This window comes from Manacus candei, unplaced genomic scaffold, assembly GCF_025592945.1.
Source record: "Manacus candei isolate 608988 ecotype Guabito, Panama unplaced genomic scaffold, ASM2559294v1 h1tg000014l, whole genome shotgun sequence".
NCBI classification, from domain to species: domain Eukaryota; kingdom Metazoa; phylum Chordata; class Aves; order Passeriformes; family Pipridae; genus Manacus; species Manacus candei.
This window is the reverse complement of record NW_026138062.1, coordinates 3,507,779-3,523,355: the sequence shown is the minus strand read 5'-3', so window position 1 is coordinate 3,523,355 and position 15,577 is coordinate 3,507,779. Positions and strand designations below refer to the sequence as shown.

Genomic DNA, 15,577 nt, shown 5'->3' with positions numbered 1-15,577 from the left:
CATTTGCCTAAAAGGGATGCTGTAGTGGAAGCCTCATCTTGCATGATTTGGGCATGCACGGTGTGTAAGAGGAAAATGCAAAGCAGGTTTCGTTAAAAGGGAAAAAAAGCTAGGTGAGGATGCCTAGGAAAATGCAGGGTCAGAGAAGTAACACCCCTCTAAGAGGAATATGGGCACTTTCACAGATAATGCACAACTTGTGCTTGGCCTTTCACTCATTTGTGCTCTCAGTTCCTCTGCATAAGCCTTTTCTGGAAGTTTCTAAAATTCAAGAAGAGAAGGAAAATGACCTAAAAGTAGGAAGTGCAAAACACAGATGATTGCAGTACCTTGGACCTGTTGAAAGGTAAAATTGAGTAGCTGTTCAAAACAGTCACTGTATGGGTGCTCCCAGAATAATATAGCAGTGGTTTTCTCATTTCTATGTAGTCTATCTGCTGCCTGTGCAATTATTTAAAAATAGATTTTGATAGAATATATTAGAGTATGTTATGATCAATTTTTAGCACTGCATTATTTATTACTTTAAAGAAGAATAAATAAAGCCAGATTGCTTTCATTTTTAAAACAACTAATCCTGTTTCTCCAGAGTAAGTAAATACGTATTAAGTTGAACTTAAATATTATACATTATTACTTGAGTAAATACCTACTGAAGCTCATAAGTGAGCTAAGGGATTGGCAGCACAAGTGGCTTTAGACTCTCTTTCAGGACTTGGTGAATAATAAATGAGAAGAATGATGCTGCTGAACCCTTGAGCTCTTTGGAATCCCCATAATTGCCTTGATCTTTTTTTTAGATCATCATGAAGAGTTGGGATTCAGACAAGGTCTTTGTCAGCTTTATGACACCCTGATGGCCAACAGCTTGTACCTGATGGAATGAAAATGTGCTAGCAAATGTGTCCACTTCAGCATGGACATCTGACCGTCAGCCTTTTCCAGAGGCTTATTATCAGCACATGGGACAGGCAGAACTGGGCACTCTCAGATTTAGAGAAGAAAAGAGAGGATGGAGCAGGACACCAGAATTACCATGTGAGGGTATGGGCTATGAGAAAGCCAAGTAAAAAGGACCTTCAACCCTCAAGAAACACCTGATGCCCCCCATGTTAGGCACTGTATGGGCAGGTAACCAAAGAGGTCATCTGTGGTTGAGGCATCTTGCCCTTTATATACAAATCAGAGGTCACCTTATTGATGAGCAAAGTAGACCAATATATTGGGGTTGCATTGGTTTAACTGAGAAACAATAAGATAAAACCTCCTTCACCCGTGGATGGGTAGAGGACCATGGTTAGTGAGAGAAACAAAGCACATATACATTAAATGATAATATGCTGGAAATGAGAATGAAGTTTATGGCCATCAAGAGCAAAGGAAAGAAGCCAGACTGCATTTAATGCGAGTGAGAGTTGGAGCCAGCTCAGCTGTTAGCCAGTCGAGGACAGGGACAAAACCTATCCTTTGGGAGAGTGTCAGTGGGAGTCCTGAGGTGAGGGATTGGAACGTTTGGGATGGTGCTCCATGGAGATGCTGCTGCAGAAGCTATGGGAAAAGGAGCTGATAAAGACCATCTGTAAAGCTAAGTAAAAATTAAGTATGCCCAGGCATAACTGATACAATAGAGATTACTCTCAGTAAGTCTCTGAACATTTACTCATCTTTTTTTCACTTCTAATTTAAAAAACAAAACAAAACAAAAAACCAAGCCATCCTAATTTATTTTGAAGAAACAGGGCACATACCACAAAAGAACATTCTAAGAGTAAATGAAAAATAAAGAGCTGGAAGCATTTCCCAAAGGCATGAGGAAATATAAATAGTCTTCGGTTCCATGTCACAGGGAAGAAATACTTGGTGTTAGATTTATTTTTAGAAAGCAGGAGAAGTTATGAGGCAGCCTGATATGAGCCGGCTGTCTGAAAATATCTGTTGTTTTTAATGTATACCCCAGATATATCTGACCAGTCTGCTACTTGTGTGAAAAACATGAGAACAGAAAATGTCCCTGTGGAAGGATTCATCTGTCCCGATGCAGGTGTCCAAAAGTTAAATACCTCAGTGTGAACTGTTCACCACAAACTCTTACATTCGGTAGAGGGGAAAATGGCATCAGGAGCTGATAATCTGTCTCATGCTAAAATCAATTGCCTGAGGTAGGCTAGGAAGATGTAAAATGGGTGACCAGCTGAGGCATTCATGTCTGAAATCATCTGAGATGAATCTTGTCTACAAGAAACTCCTATTACTACTACACTGCTTTTAAAATGGAAGGCTGAGCAGTCCAAAATGTTTACTATGTATTTTTGGAGGGATAAGTGCTTTGCAATGCAGAGGTCAAATACTATCTTAATGCCCCTTAAAATATATTAAGGCTTATAGAGCACAGTGTGATTTAGAGTAATAATTTCAAAACTTCTGAAAGAGAAATGTGTCAGAGGTAGATGCAAAGTCATGTTTTCTGGCTGATCCACTGTGACAGGTCTTTAGTTGAACAAGAGTTCATGCACAATGATTCATGCAGAATGGTAAATTTTCTGTATTCATCGTTGTATAATAAATCTGGAACTGGAAAATGAATTTAACTCAGAGAGAATAAAGCTTTGTGAATTGTAGCTTCAAAGCAGAAAATCTCAAGTCAAACAGTGTTCTTGAAATTCCTAGTACCTAGTCATGATTCTCAGTAATTTGGTTAATTCAATGAACTGTTATCAAATAAAGCAGTAACCTGGGCATCGAAAAGAGTTTACAAAGGTGGAATTTCCACCTTAATTTAACAGACTCTCAATTTGTCTTTCTAAGTCTTGAGTCAATGACTGATCACAGCCACCTTTGGTGCATCTGAGGAAATCCCAGGCTGACATAGATTTGTCTGCTGACTACCATGTGCTGGTAGTCAGTGAGAAGCTGAAACCATTGGCAGTAACATCTCTCTTGGTTGTCATTCCCTTGGATGACACTGCAGAATTGTTACCATCCTTAGGAGCAATCCTATCTGGATTTAGGGATTTTCTGTGTTGCACAGAATGACCAGTGTGATCCCTCAGACGTCCTGAAGGTAAAGGTTTAAAAGAGCCATGCTCTGGTAGACAAGAAAGAAAGTCTTGGCATTTAGGAGCTGAAAATGCCACCTCTAAAGAGATGGAAAACTTGGAAGAGCAAATGCTTCTTGGTGGCTAGAAAGCAGCTTGCAGAAATTTAGGTTCACTCTATGTGTTACTAGTTTCAGTGAGGTCTGGTAACTATCATTGGCACAATTTTAGTAATTTTAGTCTAAAGGGTAGCCAGCTTTCTGCCACTTTAAACAGGTACCAAGCAAGAAGGCAACAGAGAAGGTACCCTATATCTGTGATTACCTCCAAAAAATGCCATTTCCTGTTATTAAATCTTCTGTGCATTACTGCTGCAGACTGTAAGAGCCAGGCCATTCTGCTTATGCTGGAAATAGTGTTCTTATTAGATCTCTCAGTGCAGCAGCAGAAGGTATGTTTTCTGGCACGTCTGTATCCACACCTGTGGGTCTTACAGAGCATGAGAAAATGCTTTCCCATGCTTGACCTGTAGACCTTTGTACATGGAACAATGCACACTCATTGTATAGTCTTGTTTTTTAGGGGTTTATGCTTATATATACTATGGTAAAAGTGTCAATACATTATATCCCGTTGCTGTGGAGTATAATGATATAATAGTATGGCAAATATGACATACATACATTTGAGATGTAATTCTTCAAAGCATAGTGAACATGAAGCTGGTTGAACCTACTTACAAGTAACGAGGGAATGCAGACTCTGTAGTAAGTGTTTGCAGGCATGTTCCTTCACCAGTATAATTCTTTACAGCTTCTTTTTCAGCATGCAAGTGATGGAGCAATTAGCAGCGATGCAGACTTAGATAGCCTCTGTCTTCCATCACAGTTTATTACTTTGTTTGTAGATTAAACAGAAGAGGTTCCAATGTGTTTTCCATGTAAAGTAGTTTAGCATTTTATGTTTCTCTGTCAGACACAGTTGCAGAAGCTGATGCCTGTGTATGTAGCTATGGCAGAGTTGTGATATCTTTTAAGAAGTAGGGTGTGAACATATAATTAAAGACTATGGGAGATGTTTTACACTTTGTGGCTAAGGTTAAAAAAGTAATGTAGCTCCTCAGTTCTGTGACTGCACTGGAGAAGCTTGTTCTGAAGGAGAGACTTGAGGCTTTTTTCCTAGGAGGACTCCTACGTGTACTAGAAATAGTCGGGTGCAACATGCCCTAGTTACATCCCCTGTCGAGGACTGTGTGGTGGGAACAAGCCAGATCTGTAGCCACTGGCAGTGGGAGAAGCATGGCAGTGAGGGCTCCAGCTGCTTCTCTGGCACCCACAACCCATAAACAGGACATGCTCGCACACAAAAGGAAAGTGTTTACATCATCTTTGCTGTTTCCTGAGTTTTGACAGGAGGAGAGAAACAGCAGGAATAGGGTCACAGCAGTGAAGTCCTTATCCTGGGCTTTGCCACTGCCACTCACCAGGGCAGGGAAGAGAAGGGATCCCTGCTCTTTCACACTGCCGAGGACCCCTCTGTCCTGCCTTGCACACAGCAGGGTGAGTGGCACTTGGGTTAATGACAGTGCCAGGAATAGTCCTGCCATTTTCCCATGAAACAGCCTGAGATTAGGCCCTCTGCATTCACTGTCACAGATTTTGGGGGAATTGGGAACATCAGTCTTGTGGGACTATTTGACCAAAGAAGACTTGGCATAAGGGGCAGTTATCTGTCTCCCTTTATAGGGAGAAGAAAAGCTATAGGAAAATGCAAGTTTATCCCCTCAAAAGTTGGCAGACAGTGTAGTCAGCTGCAGTGTCTGAAATTCTGGGGCTTTTTAGACTGAGTAGGTTTCAGGTTATGTCCCATTAAATGAGACCTTAGGAACCTTTAAATACACTTGTGTGATTATGGCTAACCCAGTATAGCTAAAGCTGCTTTATTAATTACATTGACATGTTGGGTTGTAACATGCTAAAAATATCAGTCCTGAAAATCTTGGTCACTTCTTATTTTCAGCACGGCTGCGTTCCTTGTACATACTGTCAAACCACCGTGCTGGAGCTGGACGAGAGTTACCACAGACAGGGCTTTATTATTTGAGCAAAGGTATTTCTTTGTTATTTCAATAGGAAACAGAAGATAGGCGATAAGCTAACAAGCTCACAATGGGTGGAAGTTCATTAAAAATATATGTCCTTGTTGTGTGTATGATGTATTTAGATGTTAAGCCCTTTGGAGCAGCAGGTGTTTGTACCGTGTCATTACAATGGGTCCTCGCGTGTCACCAGATTTTCAGTGCTGATGGTAATCAAAGATGGCTTTTTGGCATGCTGGCAAGTTCAGCAGGGTCAGGGAGACAGTAGTTGTGTACAGAGAGCAAGGCAGTGGAGTTGTGAGGTGTAGGGAGGTTGACTGGGCAGGGGACTAGAACAAGTGCCTTGCACAGAGGCAAACCTGTTTCTTTTTGGAGGTCTGTATGTCAGAGGTAGTATGTTGCTGAAATTACTTTCAAAACACCTTTTTATTTTCCCCCCTTTTAATATAAATATTGCATTAAGCAGTGATCTAGCTTTGTAATGCACAAGTAGGTCAAAGTACTGTCATGACTGCTTTGCATACCACCTACAAATACAGCTTAAAAATGCATCGAGTGCCAAATTAAACAGTAAGAGCAGGCAATACACTCTTAATTTCTTGACTTGTGCTTAAGTCTGGAGCAGAAGTTAGCAATGGTGTGATAAAATATCACACCGCTGGCTTTTGATATCACTTTCACTGACAGACATTCCAGGCAGGTGATGGAAATCTGGATGATTTTCCAATACTGTGAGCAAGTGGAGTTGGTTGCTGGGCCCATCATGCATTGAACCTTCACAGTGTTGGAAACACAAGAATTTACACCTGTAAAATGGTTGCTCCACCCTCTGTTTGTGACACCATGGAGGTAAAGCAGCAAGGTTAGTGACTAGTTAGGCACATAGAAGTACCATTATGGTCATGCCCTGGATTCCCTGGCATAAGAAAGTGTGAGAAAACCTTTCAAGTTCTCTGATCTGAAGATAATTTTTTTAGGAAATAAGCAGCTGCTAAAAATGCATTGAAAAGACACTTTAGCTTTGTGAAAACATCTAGTCTAGTACATCTATACATTGGAATGGGCTGCCCAGGGAGGTGGTGGAGTCACCATCCGTGGAGGTATTTAAGAAGAGATGTGGCACTTAGTGCCATGATCTAGTTGACAGGGTGGCGTTGGATCAAGGGTTGGACTCGATGATCTCAGAGGTCTTTTCCAACCTGTTTGATTCTATGATTCTGAGATCTTTTTGCTTGTTAGTGGTGAGGGGCCCTGCCTCCACTGTTTTGCCAGTCATTTTCTGTCTTTCTGGGAGCATGGTAGGAGTTGGAGAATTGCCCCAGGCAATGGTGCACTTCTGAGCTTCTTTGGGAGGCACAGGGCTGCTTCCACCTCCACTGATAGCCAGGGTGCTGATGATGCACACCCTGCCTATGGCCAGGCCCTTCTTTTGTGGCTTCAGCACTGCCTCCAGTATTTTGACACATAAAATGCCCCCTCTGCATGTTCTTACGCACGTGCGGACCAATGTGCAGGGGAGGATGACTAGGTTTGTGAAATGCAAGCGCCTCCCAGGCAGCATGAGAATAGAGGATGCTGTCCTGTGTGAGCTGCACCTGAGCTTAGTTAGTCCAACACTGGCCATCTGGGCAAACTGCACTCCCCGTGTCCCCTAAAAGCGCGATCACGCTTTCCTTTCTCTTAACAGATAATCCTGAAATAGCCAGCAGGAGCGGAACAGAGTGTCACGAAGCCTCCCTGCGGACGGCCAAGCACGGCTACTGTACATACTACCCTGTCTCCTCCTCTCTAGAGTTGCCACAAACTGCATGCTAAGTCAAGAATTTGTTCTTATGGACAAATCAAAAACTCAAAAAAGCTAGTGCTGCTATGTCATATATGAATATTAAATATGGTATGCTTACTATACTCCAACCTAAAATAGTTAACTACCTGATACCAGCTGTGATGTTTCAAGACATAAAGGGTAACATTTAGTTTTAAAGGTTTTCTAAGCATAGTTTAATTCTCGCAAATATTGTCTTTTCTCCATAACTACAACTAACGGAAATGGTCCAGATAAGTTCGTCTCATGAGATTCAGTGCTTATGAATCTTTCGAGCTCAGCAATAATTGCATTGTATTGGCTAAAAACTTACCCCAGTTGCAGGTTTAATTTTCACCCAAACTATGATTGGGGGTTTTCTTCTCGGTTAAAAAAAAAATCTTGGTTTTGCTCCCCTGATGAGTTGATTCCAAGACAGAGGAAGTGAAACGCAGCCCAGTGTCCTGCACATCATCCTGTCAATCTGATATTTTTAGCAAGAAGTCCAAAGGAAAGCACAAATTCTTTAGATGCACATGGTTGGTGTTTGACTTGTATGGAGAAGTTGCATTTGAATCATAGCAGAATAGCAGAAGAAAATTTAAAAAATTTTGCACAGTATGAACCTTCATACCCCTTTCAATCCCCAAAAGAACAAAGTCTTGAGAATATTATTTTACAAGTATATTTATAATGTTTTTAAAAGAGACTTTGCAGAAGTGCCTAAATTTTGTCACATCAGACTTGATGAAAGTGAGCCTGATGCCAACAGTCAAATCTCACTGGACATGAATAATCTTTGAAACTCATAGTCAGGTTACCAAAAAGATCCAAGCTGTTAAGAAGTAACTTCTAGAAGTGTAAAATCAAGCAAAACAAAACAAGACCAAACTAACAAAAGAAAAGGTGAAAAAGAAGGCTGTAGATGAGATTGTATGATACTCTAATTTAATTAAAATTCAGTTGAGTCACTGAAACTTCATAGGTGACTTTAATCTAGACTATTAACTGAACACTAAGAATGTAGAATGAGATTCAGTTTAATAAATCATTACTGTATTTGCATTTTTTTAATTGGATTATAAGATTGTAACCAGATTAGAGTGGAGAAAAAAATAGTTCTTCTAATTGTTTTTCTTTAAAAACATATTTTATGTCACAAAAGTATGAAGATATCTTTAATACAATTATATACATGTTATATATACATACATACATATATATGGATGAAGCAGATTTTAATGTTGTTTACTTTTTTAAATACTTTGTTGATTTACAAGGTAATTATATATGTATAATTAAACTTTCATTTGTTTGATTTGAGATTTGTTTCAAGCACTATTGTACCAAATATTTCATATTTCACATTTTATATGTTGCACATGTATCACATAAATGACATAGTTTTTAAATTATTGTTTAAAAAACAAGACAGCTGTTATAAGTGGATATTATGTATAATTGTTTGCAGCATAAGTTTTCTATGTGGACATTATTAGTGATTGCAGTATTTTAACTTAACCTCTTCAGATTGATTGTAAACTATTTTAAACTTTGGCAGCACTGCCTGTTCTGAACGACTGAAGGCACTAACCATATTATTATTTGTCTAGGAAATTATTTTCCAGGCTAAATCTTGTTTGTCCGGTGTCTAATTACTATCTATTTATATATAAAGCTGGAGATTTGATCATCCGAAAGGAAAAAAATAATCATAATTCGGTTGTAAAATTAACATAGTGCTTGTAACGTTGCGTTAGTTTTAATTTGTGGAAAAATAATGTATCTTAACTTGTTACTTTAGCAGTTAAGGTATCACCATTATATACTATTAAAACACTAATATTTGTAGACTTTCTCAGTCCTTATAACTAGGTAGTTGACACTGCAACTTGCCTATATCTGTCAAAGTTGTTTTTATTTTTTTATAATAGTTAATTTAGGCATTTGGGTAGCTTATTGTATAATACTAAATGGTAAATTATCCATGTTGTTTAAATATTTTATGTAGATAACTCTTCAAGACATCATTTTGTGTGAACTTTTTATGTTTCAAAATAACTGTTAATCTATGTTTTTTACAATTAATCCAATATTTTTTGCCCATGGATGACGAAGCTTCAGATACATCAGGTCTTTCATCCAGATAAACTGACAGACAAAAGAGAAAATGTATTTTTAATAAGAGATCCACTTTCCGACTTTATGACTTTGTAATATTCCTGAAAACTGTACAAGTACAAACCTATGCTAACAGTAAGGAGGCAATTACAGAGATGTGCAAATACGTGTACAACAGATTCTGCATTTTATTTATTTATAAAGTAATTTTATAGACTATTTCAAAATTTGGGAAGATCTAAAACTATTTTTCTGTATAAATATTATTTGCCAAAACTTTGTTTATATTTTAAAAAAAAAGTCTAATGAAAATTATTAAATTTTAAATGCTTTGTTTAATTAAAAAAAAATACAACAAATATAACCCCCTAAAAGAACCATGAGATGGGCCAACACGGAGACAGTGAATACTGTAGCTGAGACATGGTTTCAAGTAACTTGAGATGTCTCAGTGTTTATTTTCTTCAAAGGATACAACACCTCACCAAAATACCTTTTTGTTTGCCTCTCTCATCCGGCATAATTGATGACATGTACAATGAATATTTCGGTAATAGTTAAAAGAAACCCCTTCATTCGCTCTTTTTCAGCATATATAATTACTAGTGGTCTGTTAAATAGCCATTTTATTTCTGTTGTGACGTTAAATTCATTCACCCAATGTACAACCACTGAAATAAAAAGAAGCATTTTAAAATGAGAGCGGACCCAGGGCAATCCTTTCTTGTGGTGCGGCTCTGGGAAGAGGCGCCTGGGGTAACAAAAAACAGCCAAAAGAAAGTGGAGAAGTTTTTACAAAAGTATATATACTTTTTATTTTATTCTGTTGTATTTTAGTTTTTCCCTAATAGCGTGTTCAAGTAACAAATCCTTAAGCGTAGTCCCTGGGTTCAGGACACATGCAGATGCTGCATGAAGAAGCATATACCCTTATCCTGCCAGAGATGGTGTGCCGAGGATGCCATGCTGCACGGCTTCAGCCTCAGACAGTCGTTTTGTGCCCTTTCTGCCCACAGGCTAGTGCTGGTGTGCAGGCAGGCAGTGGTTATCTCACCGGTGTGGCTCACACTTGCCTCACTATCGGGGGATTTTTTTGGCGCCATGTCCTCTGCATCTTCTTTCCTACATCTTGGAGAGTATTACACCAACAAATAATCCCCTGTTACCTGCTAGTTCCTCAGGAGAGAGCAGCATCACAGGGGAGTTGTGTGCCCAAGGGCAGACATCACATGGCAAGCTAGTGACAGAGGAGGGATTAAAACCTCTGGCTTGCAGCTCTGTGCTTTCTTTACACTGCCTTCTCTTGTGTATTTTTTTAAATGCTTTAAAGAAAGGAAATACAATTCAACAGAATCAAGAAGAGTTTGTGTCATAAAGTTACCTACATTTCATAAGCATGAGACTGGTTGGAAAGGAGTCCAAGGTCACAAGTGATGTGGAAAACCACCAGGTCAACCCGTTTATTTGGATGTATCACAGACGTACTGAGCCAGAAGCCTGCTGAGAACGAGCGTGTGGGATGGAGAGGAGAAACAGGATGACTTGCAGGGACAAGGAAAGACTGGAGCATTAGAGGGCTGCAAGGGCATTGTAGAGTAGAAGCAGCAAATGATTAAAATTCAACTCCTAATGACTCAGGAGCGGGAAACCTGTCTATTCATGCTTTCTTATGTTAAACCCCACCCTGGACAGTTGTCAGCTGCCAAGAAGGGTCAGGACATGTCAGTTTTCTTGTCTAAAAGCTGTTTTGTTTCTTGTCAACTTTGGCACTTCTTTGGCAGTGGAGAAGTGCTCATGGGAGCCATGAGCTTTCAGGAGCCACACCAAACCCGCAAAGTCTGTACCTCTCCGTGTGCAGAGCATACCCCCTTCAGATAATGTCAGGGTTTCCAAAATGAAGCAAGATACTTCTAGAGAAAAGCCTTCTGAAACCTTTGGTTGTACCCCTGCCACACATGTCCTCATGGACAGTCTGTGGCCAGAGCTTTGGTGCCAAAAGCTGCTCCCTTGCAGGGAGCAGTTCCTCACTCCAGGCCGAGGGCTGCAGCAGTGTCACATTGCTCAACATCAGCTGTCACTGGAGCAGACTGGACAGGTCCACACTCACAGCACTTGGCCCTGCATCTCCCCTGGCCCCATGTGGTGTAGCCATGACCATAAGACATTATTTTCTATGTTCTTCTTGGTTGTCAGTTCAAGAGTCTTAAGAAATCTGATGTCTGGGGTGTTTTCGCAGTCCACTGGAATTAATAGCATGAAACAAAAGGGGATGTGACATTTGAGGGATCGGAGCCTGCTGGGAGGAAGGAAGCAAAGGAAGCCAAACTGGTTGAGTCTTGTTCATGCTTCATTTTGGGAGTGAATCTTGAGCAAGTTACCGAAACAGCACCTGGGTTTTGTTTCAGAAAGAGTTGCTTCACTCCAGAAGAGAGCCCAGAAACAACCCAACATTTCTATTCTGTGGGTGATGACAGAAAAAAATGCTTGAGGGCAAGGCTGCTCAACAGTGTGGGCATTGAATCTTCTGCTAGTAACATTTATTACATGAATTCATGGGACCCAAAAAAATACCTTGTCTGGAATTGCTAAAAATCTTCCTTGGCATCTGATCATATGGTCATCTGAGCATACCATGCTCTTTATGCCTGCAGTCAGTTCTCTAGCCAAGCCTATTGTCCAGTAGCCTGCCTTTTTAATGTCCTGTAATTTACAGTTCTGGAGGCTTTTTCATGGGTCAAGATTATGTTTATTGCTGGAGTGGGAGTGTGTGAGAGCAAAATCATCTTGGCTGTTGCATTAAAGCAGTTACTATTGCTGGTATGTAATGTACTGAGCAAATAGGTACGGAATATATCTGTGAATGAATAAATTATGGAAATGTCTTGTAAATTGTTATTCTTCTAATTCTGTAATTATAGAAACCATAGAAATTGTACAAAATAAATGACACGTTTCATTACATGAAAATACCTTCTGCTGTAGCAGTGAAAAAACTCAACACTAGGAAATGTGAAAGGAAGATATCAATGTGAGCTGCTTATACAATGCTGGGTTGCAGTTGCATTATTTCCTCCACAGCTTCTTACAAGGTGAGGAAAAGACACTTGGCTTTATGATTTAGGAAAATCACTACAGGAAAGACGCCCTGCTCCTCTCATCTTCAAAGAGCTGGATTTGGATACTACTTTTAAGGAAAACAAATTCTGGTGAGTGTCCTCCTTAGTCTTAATTGTCACAAAACAGTCAGGGTGTGGCCTGCATGGTGGGTGGTTCCTCAGAGGGTCACCAGACCAAATAGATGCGGTGGTGACGAGGGTGACCACAGCAGTGTGAGGTTCACCTTGTAGGAACAAGCCCCCAAGGGCTGTTCGTGCAGGTGCATGTCTTTGCCTGGAGCTGTGTTTGCATTTGCCATGACTGCCTGTCTTTTTCATACAGGGGTAAAATGGAGGAAATGCTTTTACTTCCTTATTTTACAGTTGTAGCCATCCCACTGAATGCCACTGGAGCACATTCGGAGATACTAAAGTTGGTAGCTGACAGCACAGCTCGGGACTGCGAGCGAGCAAGTTTTTCACACTTGGAAAGCTGTTAGGGTGGGATCCAGCTTTCTCTCTGTAGGTGTCGAGTCTCAAATCAGACACTGCAGAGTACCCACTTGGCTAGAGCTGCTGCTATGGAGCAACACAGGTCTGGATGGGTATGTTAACCCAAGACTGCCAGCCCCATGCATGTGTCTCAGATACTCTACAACACTTTAGATGGGTTCAGTCAACGAATCCCACCTGTTTTCACAAAGAACAATGGTTCTGATAGATTTTAAAACACTGTCATGCACAAGAAATCATAGAATCATGAGACTGGCTTAGATGATCTAATAGTTAAAACCCCTGCTTTTCTCTGTAGATATTTGGAGTACGTTCAGCTTGCATATTTAAGCTTTTTCTCTCCTACCATATACTCAGAATTTTTTTTCATGTCACCTAATATGCCCCTGTGCTCATGGAAGTAAAATTAAAAGAGTTCATAGAATTCTTGAGAAACTTGTGCAAATTGACAACAGGAATTCAAACTGTTATCTGTTACCATGTTGTAGGGAGGAATGAAGAAATATGGTAACACTTTAGCATGCAGTATTTCTTCAGGCTTAACCTTCACATGGGCTTAATTCAATTATTATGCCAATGAAGGTGTGATGTTGTCAGTATAACTTAGGTTGAATGCAGTTGCAATGGGATAGACTGTCCCTGTATGCAAATAAATTGTTCTGCTTAACATGTGAAATGACTGTACCTTACTCTATTCAATTTAGTTAGGTTGGTTTAATTTCTCTGAGTCTTGATAACAAGCTGTCCCTGAACAGGCGTTAGGTAGAGCCTACACGTTCATTTCTAGGTTTAAGATAAATGATGAAAGGCAAGAGTCCCATTTTGTGTCCTTAAGTCAAATGTGCTCAAAAGACAAGCTACATAAGCAAGTACAAGTAAATGAGGATTCACATGGAAAAAAAGTGGTCAGCCTTAAGCAGATCTCAGTAGACTTTCTAACTCCAGGATGGGATAGAAAGCATTTTGCCTTTCTATTGACCTTAAAAGTGATTACTTTATACTCATTCTAGAGGAAATAAATGAAGTTGAACTCTTCTCATAGAAAATCAGTGCTGTCCTCCAAGGGTCTGAACTTCCTAAGATCAATCACTGGAGTAAGTCCCTGGGTTGATGGTACTGTCTGTTCTTCATCTGTCATCTCGGAATCCATGGTAAGTGCTTATGGGCAGCAGTAGAAGCATACTGGAAACTCCTGCTGTGGCCCATGGACTTTTCGTTTTATTTCCTTTTAACTCAATCATGGGAGAGGCTGGACTTACTCAAATCCAGTTTTATTTGGAGTTGCAGGTATGTAGGGCGACTTTTGTTTGTTGTTTTTCTCCCCAACTTATTTGTTAGATTGATCACTCTGGGGTCCCCAACAAAAGAAGGATGTGGACCTGTTGGAATGAGTCCAAGGGAGGGCCACGAAGATCATGAGAGGGCAGGAGCACCTCTCCTGTGAAGACAGGCTAATAGAGTTGGGGCTGTTCAGCTGGGGAAGAGAAGGCTCCAGGGAGACCTCCTAGCAGCCTTTCAGTACCTAAAGGAGGCCCATAAGAAAGATGGGGACAGACATTTTAGCAGGGCCTCTTCCAATAGGACAAGGTATAATGGTCTTAAACTAAAAGAGGGTAGATTTAGATTAGATATAAGACAGAAGTTTTTACAGTGAGGGTAACAAAAAACTGGAACAGGTTGCCTAGAGAAGTTGTGGATGCCCCATCTCTGGAAACATTCAAGGCCAGGTTGAACAGGGCTCTGAGCAACCTAGTCAAGTTGAAGATGCCCCTGCCCATGGAAGGGGTTTGGACTAGATGACCTTTAAAAATCCCTTTCAGGCCAAGCCATTCTATGATTCTATACAGAGAGCCTATAAAGCAAATGAAACCAAATTAAATCCAGTTGTCAGCCAACTTGGCCCTTTCTTACTTGCAGCCACTCTGTCAGATGTAGCACAGTATGGATTGCCTGAACAGTGACAGTAGTTTTCTTCTGAGCATCCTTTTCTGTGTGCAGGCAGAACAGAAATATGCTACTACCACACAAAATTCAGGCCTTTTGCATTCAGCTGCAGGCTTCCTGTATAAGCAAATGGAGAGAGAGCGTGACTGAGGCTTTGCTGGAGGACAACAACATTCAACTTCTAGGCAGGATTCCCTCTTCTGAAGCCTTTCCAGCCCTGCTGCCTATGGAAATGCCTAATGTGAGCCCTCCATCAAGCTGGGGCACACAGCAAGGTGCCATGCATTCACATTCCTGCCTCCAGATCTTTCTTGCTCTGTCTTTCCCCCGAGCTTCTCTTCTAAGCATATATGCATCATGGGAACCCCATGCCACCTGCCAGCTTCTCCGCCTTTATTTTTGTCTGAGAGTGGTTGCTTTTTTTAAAGCATCTTGTTCCCCTTTTCTTCCTTTCATTCTAGAAATGACATAGGCTTTTATACCATCATATGGTTGAGGAGCACGTCGTGGTCCTTGCACCATTGCAGCGCTTTAACAGGTGCAATGAATTGATTTATCTTGCCATCACAGACTGAGCACACTGCCTGAAAGGTGAGGAGATGATTTGTAAGTGACCTGTTTTACAGTAATCAAATACCTTTCCCCACCACTACATATGTACATTAATATGAATCCTTTACTGTTTAAAGAAACTTCAGGGGGAAAATGTCCTCTTGCTACTTATGAGTAAAGCATTAGCCAATCCTGTCCTAATTTGTGGACAGAGGCCTGATTCTGCTCGTCTTTCTTAGGAGACCCTTAGATCCAAATTAAGAGCCATGCTGCACTTGAGTACACAGAGAAGTTCCTTGCAAGGTTATGAAAGCCTGTGTGAGTCACTTAAAGTTGGAATGACCAGATGGACTTCATGGCTAAAGCAGGAAACCACAACAGTCTAAGCATTTAAAGCATTGTTTAATTATGGATT

The 15,577-nt window shown here is 40.5% G+C and overlaps 1 protein-coding gene across 8 annotated transcripts in view; it reads left to right on the top strand.

The window, feature by feature from the left end:
* MBNL2 (muscleblind like splicing regulator 2) overlaps positions 1-9,758 on the top strand; it is a 109,090-nt gene extending 99,332 nt beyond the window's left edge. For 7 of the 8 annotated variants that reach the window (XM_051780639.1, XM_051780635.1, XM_051780637.1 and 4 more), the window contains one exon: positions 6,821-9,758. In XM_051780639.1, the coding sequence (XP_051636599.1) occupies positions 6,821-6,835 (15 nt within the window). In that variant the 3' untranslated portion in view covers positions 6,836-9,758. Of the gene's footprint in view, positions 1-5,054; positions 5,219-6,820 lie in introns of those variants that run through there. The other variant, XM_051780632.1, reaches the window with a different exon arrangement.
* Positions 9,759-15,577: the final 5,819 nt, after the last annotated feature.